At 42.2% G+C, this 21,266-nt stretch overlaps 1 protein-coding gene across 1 annotated transcript in view; it reads left to right on the top strand.

The window, feature by feature from the left end:
* ANGPT1 (angiopoietin 1) overlaps positions 1–21,266 on the top strand; it is a 490,004-nt gene that overhangs the window by 307,806 nt on the left and 160,932 nt on the right. Inside the window, exons 5-6 of the mRNA XM_073679768.1 lie at positions 2,571–2,698; positions 14,531–14,632. Coding sequence (XP_073535869.1) covers positions 2,571–2,698; positions 14,531–14,632 — 230 coding nt within the window. The remainder of the gene's footprint in view (positions 1–2,570; positions 2,699–14,530; positions 14,633–21,266) is intronic.

The raw sequence follows: 21,266 nt of genomic DNA, 5'->3' as shown, positions 1-21,266 counted from the left end.
CAAACCGAGTTGGTCCGAGGAAATAAATAGCTGCATGCCCAAGTATGATCCGATATTCGGATCATACTCAGCCAAGTCAATGAGTCTGTGAAAATCATCTGACTGCACTCAGATGACATCTGAGTACAATCCGATTTCCACGGACTGACAGAATGGAGAAGATCTTAATCTAACGAAGGTCCTCAAGGTTGTCTAAAATAAATCTTCTGATGTAACTTCTGGACAGTTGGAAGCTACTGTCACAAGATGTCATCGCAGGACCGGGACTGCACCGAAAAATGGTGAAGACACCGGAGGGTGAGTATGTGACCAGGGGCAGGGAGCTTACATTAAGACCACGGCCCCACTATCAGTATTTGGTCAGTATTCGGTCAGTATTTTTCTCAGGAACAATCAGAGAAAAGGTCACCCACTCCTGGTTTTGGTTCCCACTCCTGAGGAAAAATACTGACCGAATACTGACCAAATACTGATAGTGGGGCCATGGCCTTAAAGCGTCACTCCAGCTCTGAAAAAAAACTCTGGAGTGGTGCTTCAATAAAGAAAAAAAGTAAATGTTTGCTAAAGGATCAAAGCCTTGTAAAAGAATTAAGTAATCAACATTCTGAAAAGAAATACTAAAGTATAAAAATGATATAACATAATTTTGCACAATAGTGAAATGTGTAGACGTGGACATCTTCTATTTTCTGCAGCTATGGTGTCATTTTCCTGCAGGAACACAAACAAACCTTTTCCATTGATGAGTGGATTATAGGAGTTTTTGGGTTTACTCCACATTCTTCTTCACTTTACAACATCCTCTGACTACAAAGATTTTCTTGAAAGTCCACTTAAGTTGAAATAAAGCAGAACCTGGGTCTCGTCATGTCCCGGATTGTGGTCAGTGTCCTCTGCATTCTCAGTCCCTCAGTATTAATGAGGGTTGGAGGACACGAATGGTCAGTATCTGTAAAATCAACGCTACTCCCATCTGGCTATCAGATTTCACTTTGGTAGTTCAGTGTGGACACAATGACAGATGATCCTTGTGAAGATTTACTCAGGCACCTGCAAAGTTTGCTGAGCACTTAAGTCATGATAATATAACAACGACCATAACAGAATGTGTGAACTTTTTTGCAAAATCATAATTGTCACAGTGAGAAGAAGGAATTAAAAAAAATTGTCTATTGGTTAGACGTAAGCTTAATAATATTTTCAGCGACAAGATTTCAAGAAAATGTAAATTTTTTTCATCTGAAGCATTTACATTGTTTGATCGATATTTCCCAGCACCAACACTTAGAGCCTGATTCATCATTTACGCGTTTTTTCTTAAGTCACTTTTCTTTTTTTTTTATATCTTGTGGTATTTGCTGATATTTTATGCTCCAGATTCATCAAAACACGTCTCATGCATTTTGCGCAAAGTCAAAAATGGTCGTTTTTCCTTTTTTGCAACTGTTTAGAGCAAAAAAAAAAATCACAATTTTTCAAAAAGTTTGCAAAAAACTCTCAAAAATTTGTGGTTTGTAGGAAATCGTTCCATTGGGGGGACTGGAATACATTTGCAACAAGTTTTGTGACTTTTTTAAAAGTTGGAAATGATGAATCAGGTGAAAACATCTATCTGGGCAGCACGGTGGCTCAGTGGTTAGTTCTGTTACTATCAGCGCTGGGGTTGTGAGTTCAAATCCCACCAAGGACAACATCTGCAAGGATTTTGTATGTTCTCCCCATATTTGTGTGGGTTTCCTCCCACACTCCAAAGACATACTGATAGGGAATATAAACCCCAATGGGGACAGTGATGATGATGTCTGTAAAGCGCTGTGGAATGTGATGGCGCTATATAAGTAAGCATAATAAATCTGTAAACCCACATCCATGCCAACAGAGACAAACTAAGGAAAACAAAAACAGGTGAACACATGTAAAATGGACTTCAAACAAGGGGCAAATGGAAAGATTAATTTGGTACAAACAAAAAGAAAGGCTCAAAAAATTCAAGGACCATTAATTGGGTTGTCCACTACTTGGACATCTCCTTCTTAATCTAAATGTTTGGGCCAGATAAAATAAGAAACCTTATACTCATCTACTGTGCAGGCGCCGTTCCAGTGGTGTCGGCACTCACGGTCCCGGGGCTCTCGTGAGGTTGTTATGTTACATGAGCCCAGCGCCCAATCAGCGCTGGCGTCATTGCCTTCAGATAAATCGAACATGAAGAGGAAGTCCAGACTGCGGCTGATCCCTGACTTCCTCTTCATATTCAATTCGACAGGAGGTGGGGACAGTGACGCCAGCGCTGATTGGGCACCGGCATCGCGTGTCACTAAAACAGCACGGGAGCCCCGGGGAGAGCGAGTGCTGACACCGCTGGAATGGCATCAGCATGGGTGGGGAGTATAAGCTTTTTTATTATATCAGGGCCAAGTGTGGGATATGGAAAGGAGTTGTCCAAGTAGTGGACAACTTCTTTAAGGCATGTTCAGTGGAGAATTTGCTAGGTTTTCTTTTTCAAAACCTTTTTAAAAATAACATCCAACAATCTACAATATTTTTTTCTTTCTTTTGTTTTTTCACAGTTTCCATAAAGACTCCAAAGAGAGAGGAGGAGAAACCGTTCCGAGACTGTGCAGATCTGTATCATGCGGGGTTCAACAAAAGTGGTGTATACACAATATATATTAACAACGTATCAGAACCCAAAAAGGTAAAAGCATTTGCTCAACTATATGACTGATTCGCGACCCAAACACCTCAGCTACCTTACGCTAAGCCAGGCCATTTTGTGTGTTTTGGCCCCAAAAACATGGCCCTTCTTTGATATAGAAATACTCTACAATAGCCATGCCTGGTCATAGTCAACTATTTATATGACAAGCCTTGGAACAGTTTATTTTAAGGACTTCTTATCTACAGTGAAGGAAATAAGTATTTGATCCCTTGCTGTTTTTGTAAGTTTTCCCACTGACAAAAACATGATCAGTTTATAATTTTAAGGGTAGGTTAATTTCAACATTGAGAGATAGAATATCCAAAAAAAAAAAAAAAAAAGAAAATCACATTGTATAAATTAGATACATTTATTTGCATTTTGCTATGAGAAATAAGTATTTGATCCCTCTGGCAAACCACACAATGCTTGGTGCTAAAACCCTTGTTGGCAAGCATAGCAGTCAGACGTTTTTTGCAGTTGATGATGAGGGTTGTGCACATGTCAGGAGGAATTTTGGTCCACTCTTCTTTGCAGATCATCTCTAAATCATTCAGATTTTGAGGCTGTCGCTTGGCGACTAGGAGCTTCAACTCCCTCCATAAGTTTTCTATGGGATTAAAGTCTGGAGACTGGCTAGGCCACTCCATGAGCTTACTATGCTTCTTTTTGAGCCACTCCTTTGTTGCCTTGGCTGTATGTTTTGAGTCATTGTCTTGCTGGAAGACCCAGCCACGACCCATTTTTAATGTCCTGGCGGAGGGAAGGAGATTGTCAAGCAGGATTTTATGGTACATGGCTCCATCCATTCTCCCATTGATGCGGTGAAGTAGTCCTGCGCCCTTAGCAGAGAAATACCCCCAAAACATAATGTTTCCACCTCCATGCTTGACAGTGGGGACGGTGTTCTTTGGGTCATAGGCAGTATTTCTCTTCCTCCAAACACGACGAGTTGAGTTAATGCCAAAGAGCTCAGTTTTTGTCTCATCTGACCACAGCACCTTCTCCCAATAACTCACAGAATCATCCAGATGTTAATTGGCAAACTTCAGACGGGCCTGCACATGTGCCTTCTTGAGCAGGGGGACCTTGCGGGCACTGCAGGATTTTAAACCTTTAAGGCATAATGTGTTACCAATGGTTTTCTTGGTGACTGTGGTCCCAGCTGCCTTGAGATCATTAACAACTTTCCCCCATGTAGTTTTAGTCTGATCTCGCACCTTCCTCATGATCAAGGATACCCCACGAGGTGAAATTTTGCATGGTGCCCCAGATCGATGTCGATTGACAGACATTTTGTATTTCTTGCATTTTCTTACTATTGCACCAACAGTTCTCTCCTTCTCACCCAGAGTCTTACTTATGGTTTTGTGGCCCATTCCAGCTTTGTGCAGGTCTATGATCTTGTCCCTGACATCCTTAGAAAGCTCTTTGGTCTTGCCCGTATTGTAGAGGTTAGAGTCTGTCTGATTAATTGAGTCTGTGGACAGGAGTCTTTTATACAGGTGACTATGTAAGACAGCTGTCTTTAATACAGATAATGAGTTGGTTAGGAGCGTCTAACTGGTCTGTAGGAGCCAGAACTCATAATGGTTTGTAGGGGATCAAATACTTATTTCTCACTGCAAAATGCAAAAAAAATTATCTAATTTATACAATGTGATTTTCTTGATTTTTTTTTTTTGGGATATTCTCTCAATGTTAAAATTAACCTACCCTTAAAATTATAGACTGTTCATGTCTTTGTCAGTGGGCAAACTTACAAAAACAGCAAGGGATCAAACACTTATTTCCTTCACTGTAGCTATCCAGCTTCTATCAGTGCCCGAGCTGTAAATTCTAGCAATGGCTGTCACATTGATCCTTCCAGTAGCCCGTCTTGTGTATGCTCACTCACTATAAAATCAGATCATAATGAGGGAGATTCGGTTGTAACTAAGATACCAGAGGTATCAAGGTAAACGTTTAGAAGAAATTATAGTTTGCAAATCCCACTTTGAATTTACTTTGAGCTTTTGAAGTTTTTCCAGACTTCTGCTTTCCAATGTTTTATTATGCAGAAAATATGCCGGAAGTGATGTGAAAAATGGCTTCTGCTTCCCTTGTGTGGTTTGTACAAGATGATGCTCATCAGGTCTCATTCATCAGAACTGTATAAGGGTATGTGCACACGACGTCTTCTTCAGGTAGATTCCATCTGGAACCCACCTGAAAAAGCACTAAAATAACAACAAATAGAAAGCTTGGGCTGGAACAGGCGCAGCTAGAGTAGGCCTGGACATGACATAGGTTTGAAAGCAGGAGGCTAAGGCTAGGTAAGGGTTAACTCCTAGTTTTTTAAGTACACCATAAAGGACAGTTAGAGCGTGGGTGGGTCTGGGTCAGGATTGGTTAATTCGGCTATGGGGGGTGGGGCATCTTAGGGTACCTTATATGAAGAACAGGATCCCGAGAACAACTGCTGCCATTCAGGATCCAGGACCAGTGACCAGTTATCCTTCTTTTGTGTTTGGTTGGTAACGACCACACTTCGGTGGTGGGGTTAGGATTTTCATGTCATGCTGTATTTATGTCATAGCAGTCAGAGGTGAGGAGGTCAGGGATGGCCTTAGATAATGGGGTCATGGTCCCATCGGAGGTATGATGATCCCTCATTATTATGTGTGGTTTGTTCCCGCTGGGACGGTTCTCTGGGAACAGTAAATTGTTGTGTGGGCAGCATCTTGATGGTTTGTCAACCCCGAGTTGGAGTGGGTGCAACTGGGGGATTGCTGCGTCCGATACTGTCCAGTGCTGGTGGGCCATCTAGGATCTCCTCAGGAAATTAATGGTGTTTTACTGTTGGTCATATGCATTCAATAAAGGCTGCTGTGGCCATATATATATTCCATCGTCACTCAGTGTTATGTTAGTATTTATTGATGCTGTAGACACTTTTCAATACCCTAGTCATGAACACATGCACAGCAATGTCAAAACCACTTGCTCTGCATATGTTCCATCCTTTTGCATTTCTCTTAACCGCTTCAAGCTTCATAAGCCGTGAAGCAGTTCAGGTGTCTTCTACTTGGAAGCCACCACCATCTTATGTATGAAATACTGAAAAAAGTGCCACAAAAAAAAAATCAAAAGATGTCAAAGAAGATGCTTCAGGAGAAAACACTTTCAAGAGTTTTCTGCTTCAAAAATTATGTAGATATGCCGACAATTCTAACACATCATATGCACATACCCTTATGGTAAAAAATGGCTGTGTTGTCAATAGCAAACAATCAGAGCTCTTTTATTCTACCAGAACAGTGCAAATGTAAGGTGCCCCAGCGAGGTAGTCGTGGGCGAGCTGTAGCCCCCTCTCGCTCTGGCACCCTACAGACAATACGTGTCCTCCCTCTGATGTGTGGCTGTGTATGTGGGGCTCTCCACTTACTTCAAACCATCCGATCGCGGCTGTCTCCAGGCATTTCTCTTCTGGGACCAGGGCAGCAATAAATTCAGAGGACACAAGGTTCTTAACCAGAACTTGAACTTTACTTGGGGAAGAGGAATATGTACAATATTTACAGGCAGATATAATGGATAAGGCCCGACAGGTTATCATCTCTCTCACAGGCGCTGGTAACTCCTTCAGCCCTGGTTCCCTCTTTAAGTGAAGCATCTCTGTGACTCTAATCTCTGGCCCAAGAGACTCTTCTGAAATACCAACAGTGATCTGGATCCGATGTCTCTCCCCCACATCTTAGCCTGGAGTCCTATTTATCTTCCTCTGCTTCCTGCAGACTAGAAGTGCCCCGGGTCCTCACTACCTTTGATGAGTTTCTCCGGCCGGCTAACAGGACTCTTGCTCTTGGTAAGGGAGACTTTCACACTGGTGATCCCACTGTCTGAGGGTATGGAGCTCCCGTCTACCCTAGCAGCCAATATATACTCAGTCTGCCTGTCTGGTTCTCTGTCCTATCTCTTACTGAAGAATCACTTCCTGTTTCTGGAAACTAAACGGAGATTTTCCTAATGTGCCCACCCTCAGTGAGCTGTCATCACACCGAATTAACTCATCACTGTCTGTAACACTGCTAGCAGACTTCAACCTGACATCTGCACCCAGGACAGTGGCATCTTGTGGCTGTTTTCAGGTACTGCAGCCCACAAGGAATTATGCCAGGAACAAGCTCTATGTCACTCAAGGCTTGATCAGGGCACTAAGTTCCCCCTCTACTCTACTGACTGGACCATTAAAGCTAACCCCTTAGCTTGGTCTACCAACAGTTCAGAGAGGTCTGACTTCAGGAACACTTCCTTTAACTATCTCAGTGCCAAGGGAAGGCTACGCCCTTCCCCACTATTACACAAGAAATGAATGAAGCCCATGGTGTTTTTCCCAGCCAGTCATGTGGTTCTCTGCAGAGGGCAGTAGTGTTGTGTGTGTGAGATCAACATACCGTGTTGTATTACTGGTGGCCAGTGTAGGATCATTCAGGACGCTCACTGGTCAATTTCCACGGCTTCCAATTGGAGCAAAAAGCAGCATAGATTGTTTGGTGTTGAATAAGATCCATAACTGATGGCAGAAAAAATAGAAACCACACATTTTAGGACACTAGTGGTTGTGGAACACATCCAGGAGAGGATTATAAGAAGCTCGAGGAAATCAGCATTAAAGGAACTGTCCACCTTATTATGGCGGATTTAAAAAAAAAAAAAAATGGAATACTCAGTGGAGCAGTGGGAATGAAGAGCAAAAATGGACACTTTTAACCCGGTGACAGGTTTTCTTTAAGTAACAAAAGAAAATTCCCGCAAAGGTGAAATACCCATGTAAAATGATCCCAGTGGGTGCAAATCAATATAATTACATCGATATATACAGATCAGTATAATTACAAGTCGTCATATACTGGAGGAAACAGAATGGTCTGGTGTATTGAAATTGGCAACAGAATATAATAATAAACACAACATTGAAATAAGTGATGTCTGATGAAGTGAGGTTCCATCTAACCGGCTGTGGTCATTTACAGAACAATAGGTACCGGAACACACAACATTGACAGAAGCTACACCAACTTAGTATTACAAGTCCTTCCCTGAAAGATGATCTTGAGCTGCAGGAGGGGGATTACTTATGGTGCATCACATCCATGCCATCCATTCCTGTGCACATAGTCCATTCCCTTGTGCGTAACCAGAGATGACTCATGCAGCAGCATTCTCTCAGATAATGACCAGAGCTCAGGGATGGAGTATATTAGCAAATTAGCGCCTGTTTTGTGCTTTCTTAATTGAGCTACATTTATGCACTTCCAAATAGTTCCTTCATCACGGGCAATACTAAAAATGTCTTCATGCCAATTACCACTTTGGCCCGTTCTATTTTCACACCTGCTTTATAGATTTCTGATCCCTTAATAAGCTGTGACTTGTATAAATGACAGGTTTTCCAGACTCCAGTTTCAAAGGACGCCTCTGTTTTCAATAAGAGGCCGCTGGTTTTACCTTGTGTCCAATGTAGAAACTTTGTTTGATAGTTGCTTATTTTATATAATCTGAGAGAGTGTTAGGGGGCAGCGGGATTAGGGCAAAGTGCTTTCAGGGTGCGCTAGATTTTACTCTGTACCAACAGATGGACGCAGCTGTGCATGCAGCTTGTAAAGAGGAGCAGCTCTGTCTATAAAACAAACCAACAGATGGAAACCAAAAACTGGGCAAGGATCTAGTAAGTAAAATATGGTCTCACAAAAGTTGAAAATACTTCTGTCGGACTTCTCACAATTTGTGCCATCCTACTCCTTCCTAAATCTTCGTGGATTATGTCCAGAATTGTGAAGAGATGAATGAGCACTAAATACAGAAGCTTCTTTATATGTCCACCAAGAAGTCACCAGTTCACAAAAACATGGCAGCCCTATCCAGTTCTGGATACATTAAGATGCCAACTATTGCAGATTTAATTTTTGCTCTTAAACATCTCAACATCAGCGCAGGTCACCAGGAAATTCATACACATTGGAGTCCATTGAATATTACCCACAATATCAAGTCTTTACTATGCATGATTTAGTTCTCAAATCTCCATATATACTGTACACATTGAATGGCCACTACATTAGAGATGCCCATCTGTCACGCTAGGTATGGGGAGAACCCAGCATATAACGACGGAAAAAAGGGATGTAGCCCTACATCTAGGGAAAGGGAGAATGAAGACCCCTAAAGAGATCTGACGACAAACCCTGACTCCCCTGGAGACCCTAAATAGGTTCTGCATCTATCGCCGAGCAGGAAACCTAGACCTAGCTGACCCTAAGTCTAGGCCCTAGGTAGGGAGTGGGAGGGGTGAGCACTAAGTCAGCCCCACTAAAAACTAAAGTACACACAGGGAAAACAAACAGGGGAATACACTTCGCTCCAAGATGACACCGAATAAGAACAGCAACTGTCCAAGAAGGAATTCCAAGGTAATTCTAGTTGATCACTAGAATCCCAAGCCTGAATTGGTAAAACAGGCTATCACCAGCAACTCTTTGATGATCTGAGTGTATTTAAGGACGCAGCAAGGAAGTGCTGATTAAAAGCAGAAAGGTGAGGATACTTCAGGGTCCTAAAGGGAAAGGTATAATCCCCAAGCAAGGAGAGGATCACCGCTGGGTCCTAAAGAGAGAGGAATCATAAAAGGATCAGAGAGATGTTTGTAGGGCCAAATGCAGCGACCTTCTACAGCCAGACACCGTATGACTGTCTGTCAACCCTGACACACACGTGACACCATCTGGTAGCATGTTGGTGCTTCTGCGGCTTTCAGAACTGCAGCAATTCGTCATGGAGTAGATTCTACTAGGTGATGAAACCGTTCTACAATAATATTGGCCCATGCAGACAGGACATGACATCCTGTAAAGATAAATGCTGGAGGATCTACCAAAAGAAAAAGTTGACAATTTTTGGTAGCCTTTTTCTGATCAGCTTATTGTTGAGAAGTCTGGGACACAAGAAGAAATCTAATTGCTGGGATCCCCACCGAACACTAGGATGGGGGTTCCAAAGCCCCCATTTCAACTCCTGATTACAGTGAAGTGGAGTTTACATTTGTGTCCTGCAGTATAAATTTGTGTTTATTTGATGCCTCAATACAAAACATAGGGTCGGGGTCAGTTTATTGCCGCTAATGTACATGTGTATTTCCTGAAAGAGCAGGAAGTAGGAGTCTAGAATAGCCTCCAGTAGCCTGGGTGATAATTGCTAGATTTCATATTTTTTAATACAGATCATTATATGAAAAATAAGAGTAAACATTACAAAAAAAATAAAAAAATAATACATTTTACATAAACCCTTCATTTAAACCAGTGTTTCCCAAACCCCATCCTCACAGCCCCCCACAGGTCATGTTTTCAGGATCTCCTTAGTATTGCACAGGTGAGAGAATTCCTGATGCCTTGATGATACTTCAAACACCTGTGTAATACTAAGGAGATCTTGAAAACATGACCTGTGGTGGGGGGGGGGGCATGAGGATGGGGTTTGGGAAACACTGATTTAAACATTAGGTCATTTTCTGTTAACACGTTCCCTTTAAGTGGTAGAATATGTCCAACACGCAGGGCTGTGGAGTCGGTAAGCCACACCTCCGACTCCGATTCTGACTCCAACTCCTCAATTTCCCTGACTCCGACTCCCTCATACATGGCTCATGTTTAAGTGATAAATTTACTGTAGTAAAATGATTACATCAGGCTTTTCATCACCATTATGATACAATATTCATGCTTTTTAGATAGAACATAAAATAATAATTTTCCTGTTCACTCTAGCAGTTCTGAGATGAGTGCAGGCTTTCCTTCCCAGTGCCTTTTTCTTCTTATCTGTAGAGGAGGGGCTTCACTACTGAGCATGTACATAAAGTGCAGCACAGATTCATCTCAACTAAAAGCCGAGATCCATACATAGATCAGGAACAGAGCAGACATTTATAGAACATTTCATAACTTTCCCAAATTCTTATGAAAAAATATTCAACACATTGAAATACTGTGCCCAATTTATTATATATTTTAGGAGTTGGAGTCGGTCCATTTTATACTGACTCTGACTCCACCAAAATACATTCCGACTCCACAGCACTGCCAACATGAGCAGAACATTAGATTCTAGTTTTCCAGGGATACAAAAGGTTGTAATTACACTGAAAGTTGCTACTTGTTTAAAAGGGGTTTTCGTCTCTCTCTAGAGTTTTGATTTGCTGCACTCAAACTGCTTTAAAATATTATCCTTTTGCAGAAAATCTGTAGAAAAAACTGCCTTCGTTCCCCCGACAAATTAAAACTGCTTTTGGTGCACACCAGTATAATGTGTCCAGGAACAGTTACCATTCTCATGCTCTGTAACTTGCCATTCATCTAAATTTTACCCTAAAAATAAAATGCCATTTGACGAGAGAGCAAAAGGAAAATTTTCACCAGTCAATAGTGATACCATAGAAAAAAGTATGCAAATTTGTGATACACGAATTTAAATGAGACTAAGGCAACTTGAATGAAGATTTTTTTTTCCCATGATTTTGGTACCATGCCTTGTGAATAACAACCAGGCTTTCTCAGTTAATGTGCACAGTCTCCTTATTTAAGTTCATTCTTGCAGAAATGCTCCTATGCTTTATACATGTGCTATAAATTCACAAAAAAAATTGAATGAATTAAGACCTGAGTGTAAGGAATATAAAAAAAATGCTTCAAGTAGACCAAGATCTGCAAGCTAAAACGCCTCTGGTGTCCTATTTTTTGGCAAGTAAGAAAAGAACACAGGTAATAGAAAAAATCATCACAATGCACCAAAACAGTAGCGCTGTATGGTGCCATACAGCGCGCCAGTAATACTAATATATATGCTATCTAAATAACAGTACTTATACAATGCCTAGGTCAGTGATGGCAAACCTTTTAGAGACCGAGTGCCCAAACTGCAACCCAAAACCCACTTATTTATCGCCAAGTGCCAACACGACAAGTTAACCTGAATATTGAGGTTTTCGTTTAGAAAAACAACTCATACAGGAAGCAGCCACACACAGGGGTATGAGACTGCAGATATAAAGAATATGCTCACCCCCATCCTGGCATATGCTGAACCCATCCTTGTATATATGTTGAGCCCAATCCTTGTATATATGTTGCTCCCAATCCTTGTATATGCCTCCCCATCCTGGTATATGTCCCCCCAATCCATGTATAAGCCTTCCTAATCCTTGTATATGTCCCCCCATCCTGGTATATGCCTCCCCAATCCATGTGTCCCCCCCCATCCCCGTACATGTCCCACCAATCCTTGTATATGTCCCCCCATCCTGGTATATGCCCCCCTATCCATGAATATGCCCTCCATCCTGGTATATGCACCCCCAATCCTGTTATATCCCCATTCCTTGTATATGCGCCCCCATCCTGGTATATGCTTCCCCAATCCATGCATATGTCCCCCCATCCCGGTATATGTCCCACTAATCCTTGTGTATGTCCCCCCATTCTGGTATATGGCCTTTAATCCATGAATATGCCGTCCATCCTTGTACATGCACCCCCAATCCGTTTATATCCCCCTTCCTTGTATATGCGCCCCCATGCTGGTATATGCTCCCTCATCCATGAATATGCCCCCTTCCTTGCATATGAACCCCCATCCTTGTATATGCTGCTCCTATCCTTGTATATCCCACATCGGTGTATATGTTCCCCCATCCTGGTATATCCCCCATCAGTGTCTATGCTCCCCCATCCTGGTATATCCCCCATCATTGTATATGTTCCCCCATCCTGATATATCCCCCATCAATGTATATGCTTCCCCATCCTGGTATATCCCCCATCAGTGTATATACACCCCTATCCTGGTATATCCCCCATCAGTGTATATGCTCCCCCATCCTGGTATATCCCCCATCAGTGTATATCCTCCCCCATCCTGGTATATCCCCCATCATTGTATATGCTCCCCTATCCTGCCAGCCGCTGTTCATTGCATAGAAAAAAAAATACATAATAACCACTCCTACTCACTTTCCTTCCTCTCCCACACTGCATCGTCTTCTGAAGCTAGCAGCTAACTTCAGAGTCCAAGTGACGGGTGTCCATGACGTCACTGCCATGCACCCAATCGTGTGTACGCTGACGTCAGCTGCTGGCCTCTGATTGGCTAGCAGAGTGTATTGCGGCGCACGGGCCTGGCAAGTTCATGCGCTGCAATACACTTCAGATAGATGTGTGTCTGAGAACACACATCTAGCTCCTCACCGGCCGGGCCTGGTCCAGGAGCGCTAGTGCTGAGGCAATGGCGCTCATGTCCTTAGGGAGCCATAGGTTCACCAGCACTGGCCTAGGCAATGGGTCTAAGGGTTCTAGGTTTCTAAGCTAAGTATCAGAAATGTGCCGTAACTATGAATCCTCCTGAGGACTTGTTCACATGACCATACTTTGGGTCCAAGCGCTGTCTGTGGAAAAAATGGACAACCGAATGTTATTCATTGATGCAGTGCAAATGAGCAATTTTTTTTTCACTGACCAAATTTGCACCTGAAATAAATCGCAGCCTGCACTATTTTCCTCCATAAAACGGATGAGACTCGTCCATTCAAGTCTATGGGTGCGATAAAAAAATCGGATGCCATACGGAGACACAATATTGCATCCGTTATTCAGATACATTGCAATTCTGTAACATAGGAAACTGTAAATGGTCCTGTAAATGATTAATAACTGCTGCTGTAAAAAAATATGGATTGTATAAGGACTGCACATGGATGTCAAGTGAGAAAAAAAGCATCAGCTTTCTGGATGAAACTCTGAACGATTTTTTATATGCTCGTGTGATCCTACCCTGATGATGATGGTGGAAGGCAGTAGGTACTGAAAATCCAAAGGTATTTTCCCCCAGGATTACTACATTTGATTTTCACTTTTGCTCAATGAATGTACCTACAGCAAAGCCTCTGATGGAGGGGAAATAGAGCACCATTATGCTCCTTCTACTGAAGTCATCTTGTCGAGCACCCGATTGCTCCAAGACCACCCGATTGCTCCAAGACCACCCAACTGCTCCAAGTCCACCTGTTTGCGCCAAGTCCAGCCATTTGTTCCAAGCCCACCCAATTTCTCCAAGTCCAGCTTCAGAAACCTTTGCTGTAAGTAGCAGGAAGAAGTTTCCTACATTTCTCCTGCAGCTGCTGGTCATCCATGGAATACATGTATGGGGCATGTCACCAAGTGAGAGTCACTGTTTGGGTAGGTTCACACGACCATATGAAAAAATCGTTCAGAGTTTCTTCCAGAAAGGTGGGACTTTTTTTCCCACTTGTCATCAGTATACAATTTTTTACAGCAGCAACTATTAATCATTTACAGGATAATTTACAGTTTCCTAAATTACAAAATTGCAATGTATCCGTAAAAATCACATGATATTGTGGCTCCATATTGCATCCGATTTTTTTTTTTTTTTTTTTTCTCGCACCCATTAACTTATAAGGGTTAGTTTCGTCTGATTTCAGGAGAAGAATTGTGCATGCTGCGTTTTTTTCTCACACACAGATTCGGATTAATCTGCATGGCCCCAGTAAAGAACATTGTTCCGAGTGCAAGCTGTTTTTTTAACAGACAGCACTGAGGACAAAAATACGGTCCTGTGCACGAGCCCTATGCAGCAGAACTGCACCCCTCTATATCTTGCTTAATTTCTAGTAGGACAAATAAGAAGGGTAATCTTGGTGACATACTGTAAGCTTTTCATTTGCAAATTACAACCTGTTTCTCCACAAGGCTGATTCTTTATTTTCCTTCTTCATTTAAGGTTTATTGCAATATGGAAAGCGCGGGTGGAGGCTGGACAGTCATACAGCACAGGGAGGATGGGACGGTAGATTTCCAACGAGGTTGGAAAGAGTATAAGATGGTAAGTGCCACAAGTAGATAAGCAAAATTACCTCGTAATTATCAAGGATATGGTATTTAAAGGGCATGTCCATTTTGGGCAAATGTAAGAAAAACTGTCTAAAGTCAACCTACTTCTAGCTCTGGCTGCCAGGTTCCCACATCAATGCGATCTATTGATTTCACCAAGAAGCTGAGAAGAGATCATTAGATGATAACTATACTTTTCACTTGACTATGAAGATGTCATATGATTGTTATATTCATACCGCCATCACTATCGAAGCTCATAAATCAAATTGACTGCTTAGGCTCACCTAGTGAGGTGGATCCTCTCAGTTTTAGGTCCAGGTGGGTACATGGACCCCGGGCTTTGGTGCTTCAAGCAGGAAGGCACGAGGAAAGCGAGGACTTGGCACATTTAAGAATCTTGGGACCAACAGGACAGATGGAATGGAAGCAAGTTAAAACACAGTGTTCACAGAAGGTGGAGCACACCAAACAGAGTCTCAATCATAAGACACAGGTGTGTGTCAAAATGGACCTTAAATAGGTTTAGGGGGATGACGTCACTGAGCTATGCCTGGCAACCTGCAAAACCCAAGGTGGAGCACAACAGAGGTCAATGGCCCAAGGTGAAAGAAGCAGAGCCCGAGATACATCAGTAAGTGGCACACATTGTGGCACACACAGTACTAGGTGGGTGGTCCTGATACAGATTTTGCATTGTAAAACCCGAGCTTTAAGTTACACCTCTTTGGTCCCCTTACCTTTTAAGATCTGCTGTGCACACAGTATGAACTTCTTTTCAAATGTATGGTCAGGATATGTGTTCATGCCTTGAAATCAATGTAAGATATCCGGAATAGCAATTATATGTTTTACCTGTGTTGAAAAATCACTATAAGAAATTTACAATAGGTCATAAAATGTAAGAAAGGACTAAGAAAACATGGAAAAGTGCGATGCCAACGACTTACTCCAGCATTCCACTCAGGAAACTTCTCAGGTTTCAATTTCTCAACTTCTTTTTGGCGAATAACTGGGTATATAGTGTTTTCCTTTGGTATAACAGTCAACCAAGTGTAAACTATTCTTTTTATTATTCTACCACTTTTAAGATGTTCATCCAACCAATAATATACAGTATATTGTTGGTTAATTTCCAGATATATTTTCTTTACAGTCTGGTTATGGACTTGTTGGAGCTGAATGTCTCATCTGTTTCTTTTGTGTCATGTGATGTAATTCAATAAGATACCTGTAGTCCTATGCAAATCATGGCAAAGGACAAAGACTCTGTTCTGTTCACATGCTGCCTAGAGCATTTATTGCTCATTCCCTCAGTTTGGTAAGATTAGTGCTGCGTGCAGAGCTACTGTGTTTTTGTCACAACAGGCTATTTTTTTAATATCGGCCGGAGGTATCTGTCTTATGGTGGCTGTAGAAATGCGTTGTGGCTCCCGTTATGGAGGCCATGATGCAATCTTGAACATAGCCTAACTCAGCTTTGTTGTATGGACTGTAGGGATTCACTCTCTCAGGTAGGCATTAGATAGTGTTCACACAGTCAATGCGTTTGGTTCAAACATGTGCAGTTTTAGTGCTTTCATAAAACTTCAAGGAATTCAAAACCAAGTACAGCCTCTTTTGGGTAAAAAGATATTACCGCAAATAAACAGTTCATTTAGCAGGCACATATATCATGGCAGGCTCACCTGAAGAGCTTACAGTCCATTCCCTTTATACACAAAAGAGGCACAATCCTACTATGTCTCGGTATCTCCTTCATTCTAAGCTCAAGCAGTATCCAGCATCAAACAGAAGTGTTCAACTCTAGGCACAGTTCACACTGAACAGGCTGCAGCTTCCACACTGTTCTCTGCAGCTACAACACACAGACTGCTCAGCTTTCCAAGCTGACCCATGCAGTCTACATTCAGAGAGACACCTTGGCATGTCTCTCTCCTAGCTATAACTCAAATTTTAGCTGGTAACTCACCAGCAGCACACTTGACTCTGCTCAACATCTAGCAGATTGACACACCAGTGAACAAAGGCCCGGGCTCTTTATCAAAGCAAGTCAGGTGCATCTAATCAAGACCTGCTGTGTTATGATTTAACCCTAGCCTACCTAACTTTGTTACAGAACATATAATGCAAATCATGGAATCCGTTGCATAAACTCACCTAATACATTGAATGTGGATAAACCTAAGGCTGTGTGCCCACGATGCGTTTTTTGGTGCGGATTTGCAAAGCGTAAACGCTCCAGAAACGCATTGCATACCTTATCCCATGACTTCCTATGACATTCTGCAAGTTCTGTGCAGATGGTCTGGATTTTTTCTGCGCGGATTTTACTCGCAGAAAAAATACGGACATGACCAATTCTTGTGCATTTCTGCATTCGTATTTGCCTATACAATGCATTGGAAAAATGCATCAAAACACGTCAAAAATGCATGTAAAAACCGCATGCGTTATTCTGCCAAGGAGATGCAGAAATACTCAGGAAAATTTCTGCTTCATTTCTGCATCGTGGGCACTAAGCCTAAATGTAGACTTAGGATATTCTCAAATGGACAGTACATTATATTTCCACACTGGATTTTTCTGTGAATTGAGAGACTATGGAGGAAACATAGCAAGATTTAATCCAGAGCAAATTTACTACTAAGGCATGCAGAAAATTATCTGAAAATCTGAATTCTGCTTTAAAGAGGATCTGTCACCTGCCATAAACTTGTAATTTTTGCTTTAGTGTAAATGCCGCTGTTCTGAATCTGGTGTTGTTTTTCTTGTGTTCCTGCGCCTCTCCATTCCTGACCAATGGCCCTCCCTGTATAGCCAAGTGGGTGTGACCCTCAGGTGTTCTCTGTGGGTTTCTTCTTGAGAACCAATCTCAGTTGGCTAAAAGAGACTCAATTTACCTACAGGGAACAAGGGGTCATATCTCAGGGAAGGAAAGGTGTCGGAGCAGAAGAAATACAACACCAGATTCAGGAAACAGCGGCATTTACACCCGGTAGAGATGAGCTGATTTAGCAAGATTCAAAATCACCAAATAGTGTGGATTTTATTAGGAATTTTGACTTGTAATCAAGTTACTCTCTGTGAATTGAATGTTCTATCTCAGCAAATAGCAACAAATGTAACATGTAAAAAAGAAATGATACACTTGTCCCGGCACCCCTATTGTCTCCACTGCCCGCCCGTCCGGTCCTCAGGGCATCTTCCTACCACATAGCGTCCATGTGTGGGGGACTAGAGGAATCTGGGGGTGCTGAGATTTCTGAGAAGGAGAAGAGTATTTATTTTAATAATAAATCTACCCAACTCTAACACCAGGTAATAATATTTCATATTTATGGCAAGTGACAGGCCCTCTTTAAATTCTGCAGGAATGTTTTGTGAACCCCCATTTTCTTGCATTGTGCTGAAAACCACTGCAGACACAAAATCTGATTTCAGCTCATTGTTGTGTTCCCAACTTCTTGACTTTGGAATGTATGACTATTAAGGCCCTACTTAAATAAATCTATAGACCCAAACTTTCCTCACCCCTTATCTAATAAATAATTCACCACACTGCTTGGCATTTGATAAAGTGGCCAGATCAGCTTCATTTTTTGACCAAATCAAACATAACATTAAAATAACATTAATCAATATGACCACCAAAAAGGAGGGGGGAATTGAAGGTTCGAAACCATTTTTCTTTAACAGCCCCTCTGCACCACCTCAAGCCACACCGCAGCAACTCGGGGGTCCTTAGCTGAGAGTTGTATATAGCAAAATGTCCGGCTGAGACCTAGCCTACTTACAATTCTGTAGGAACCTTGAAAAACATGGCAGTCACCCATCCCATCACTGGGCTCCCCCCGTCTTTCAGTGAAAACAATCTCCTTCAAAACCTCCCTCCTTTTCTGCCAACCACTATGACAAATTGAAGAATCCTCATTGTCATCATTAAATCATAGTCCTATAGGGTGGATGAGTGGGACGTTCTGGGTATAAAGTTTACCTCTAAAGAGGATGTCCCATAGGTGACCCCTCCCCCATGAGCCCCGGGTTGGGGGGCGTACACTCCGGACCATTGCTTTTCTGGTCACCCTTGTCCATAACAGAAATTCTCTTCTTCTTCTGTAATAAGAAATCTTCTTTTGTAGGATCCGTGTCCGATATGGCAGATACTATGAATGGATCCTTTATTTATTTGTATATTATAAAGAATCTGTCAGGGTTTCTTCTTTTTAATTTTTGAAATCAAAGCGAACCAATAATGACAAACTCAACTCGGTAATATCTCTATTGATAACACAGAGCTAAGTGATCACATGAAATAGTCGACACTACATTAATAACTTCTCCTCCATGAGAAAGTTGACTGATGGTTCCTTTGGGTCTGGGATGAGCGGCCGACAGCTGCCAAATCCTGGGCTTATTATTAAGTAAATCGACAACAGAACTTAGCAGCCTTTTTTACACATATTTGCAGCCAATTCTTCTTGGGAGATTTTGTTCTGTAACAGCCCAAGTTTGCCAGTCGCTAGCTTACGTCATCTCCAGGCATAAGTTACTCAGTGATGTCAGCCAATGTGGTCATTGAGCACGAAGTTCTCTGGTAATGTTTCATTTGGGATGACTTAATTTGATGTCTTCCTCTGATAGTGGCTGAAGTTTACTTTGGAGCCAATTCGGTCCTATACCAGTCACCATTAGATGAAATAATGGCACTTTTAATACGTCTGTTTTACATTATTTGATAAATTACGCAGTGTAATAGTATTTTTAGAAATTGTCATTATAGCTGGTATGCTTCCCTGATATATAGAACGGCTCTTTCATGCTTGAGGTGGAAGCCTGACTCACGGAGAATAAGCAGATGTGGATAGATCTAATGAATGCCATGTATAGAAGTCATGGTTGACAAACCGCAGAGTATTTCATAATTGAGACGTTGCATGTATACATTTATTTACCAAGCTGGATATATACATGAATATAATACTACAGAGAGAGGAGTCGGTTATTTTCATACCCAACTGATACAATCTCTTCTTGTCTGAGTACCCTAAAAAGTTGATCACATAGTGTTCCTCTGCTGGGACCCCCAGCAATCACTGGGATCTATGGTGGAGACTGAAAGCAAGTGTTGAATTACCCTATAGTGCCTCTACAGGGAAAATTAAGCATTACACATTTTCAACATGTGTTTCTAGTATAAAATGTTATAGAATATTTCAAGGAGTTTTCCATAACATTATAATCAGTAGTAGAGCTGAGGAAGTGTAATGAGGCTTTGTCAGTGGTGGTCACCTGGCAACTCTAAAATGGCTACCACGGACAGGCATAGTGCAGGACAATCTGCTTACTAGGTCACAGGGGTTGCCCTGGCTTTCATCCTTTAACCCCTGTAGAGGGATCTGGTCTTAAACAGGTGCCACTGGGTTGGGGCTATGGAAAGAGCTTCTGTTCAGTGGTGCAGGTTGACAGGTGTGGTCAGAACCAAGGGGGCAGGAGAAGTATAAAATCGGAAGACACAAGAATAAACAGTAAAACAAGCTGAGGTCAAACCAGGAAAAAATATACCACACAGGAGCTAAACAGAGAGGACTGAACCAGGGGAACACAAGACTATATCTGGCAGCTTCAAACAGTAAGCTGGAAGTTTAAGTAGGGTGTGGTGCGCTCCAGTTAGCTGGAGCAGGGAGCTTATAACTTTAGCTGGACCTTAGTCACCTTAGTCTTAGTGATTGGACAGAGCCTGTGCCGTCCTGAGATACTGGTTCCAATGTCTCTTCTATAACTGGTGCCGCCTGCAGAATTATTACAGCGGTGCCTGGCGACAGATGCAGACATCGCAGAAGTGGGTTCTGGTGAAGATGTGACAGTAAGATGATTTGCAAGACCCTTGTTCAGCTGTCATCTTGGTAATCCGAAGCTGCAGTACCAGAGCCCTGCAAAGCTCCTACTACTTGGGGCATCATGTCAAGTGTGACGTCATGTGAGTGTCGCACCACAATATAATGATGTCATGAAGCCTTCTAATCAGAAGAGGTGTTGGAGATATCCCAGATAGTATGAGGTCCACAGGGCTCTGGTCTGGCAGCCATGGACTACCTACACAGGTGCTTGACTAGGGTTCAGGGAATCTTTTTGCTCAGCAACAATCAGTAGTGTCCTGACTTCTTAAATCCCTGGAAATCAAAGAGACATGAAAATTATGTTTTAGAGCCCCATTCCTTGGCACTTGAATGGGTCTGTGGTACAGTTCCCATCATTATTCAAGGAAATGTAATGCATTAGCCTCAGTCCATAATTAGCGCTAAAGATCGGTAGAGAACCAGACTGTGGCCACCCCATCAATCAGAGATTTTTTGGAAAACCTATTTGCAGCAATGAACTGTAATGCACAGTTCTGTGGCTGATGCAGCAGAGATAATCTTTGTTCTAAATAAGAGACTCCCCTACTAGACAACCCATTATTAATGGAGGTGGAATAAAAAATATGATACTCACCTCCCAGACTGGGGCCACTCCTCTGAATACAGCGCCACATCTCCAGCCAGTCTGCTGAGATCAACATCTACCGGGGCGTCACATAAGTACTGCAACCAAAGTAGCTGCTGATCATGCCAGTGTTCACACTT

Source organism: Phyllobates terribilis, unplaced genomic scaffold (assembly GCF_046119375.1).
Source record: "Phyllobates terribilis strain yellow unplaced genomic scaffold, ASM4611937v1 Scaffold_4__5_contigs__length_816908805, whole genome shotgun sequence".
NCBI classification, from domain to species: Eukaryota; Metazoa; Chordata; class Amphibia; order Anura; family Dendrobatidae; genus Phyllobates; species Phyllobates terribilis.
The sequence above is the reverse complement of the archived record's forward strand: the minus strand, read 5'-3'. Positions and strand labels throughout refer to the sequence as shown.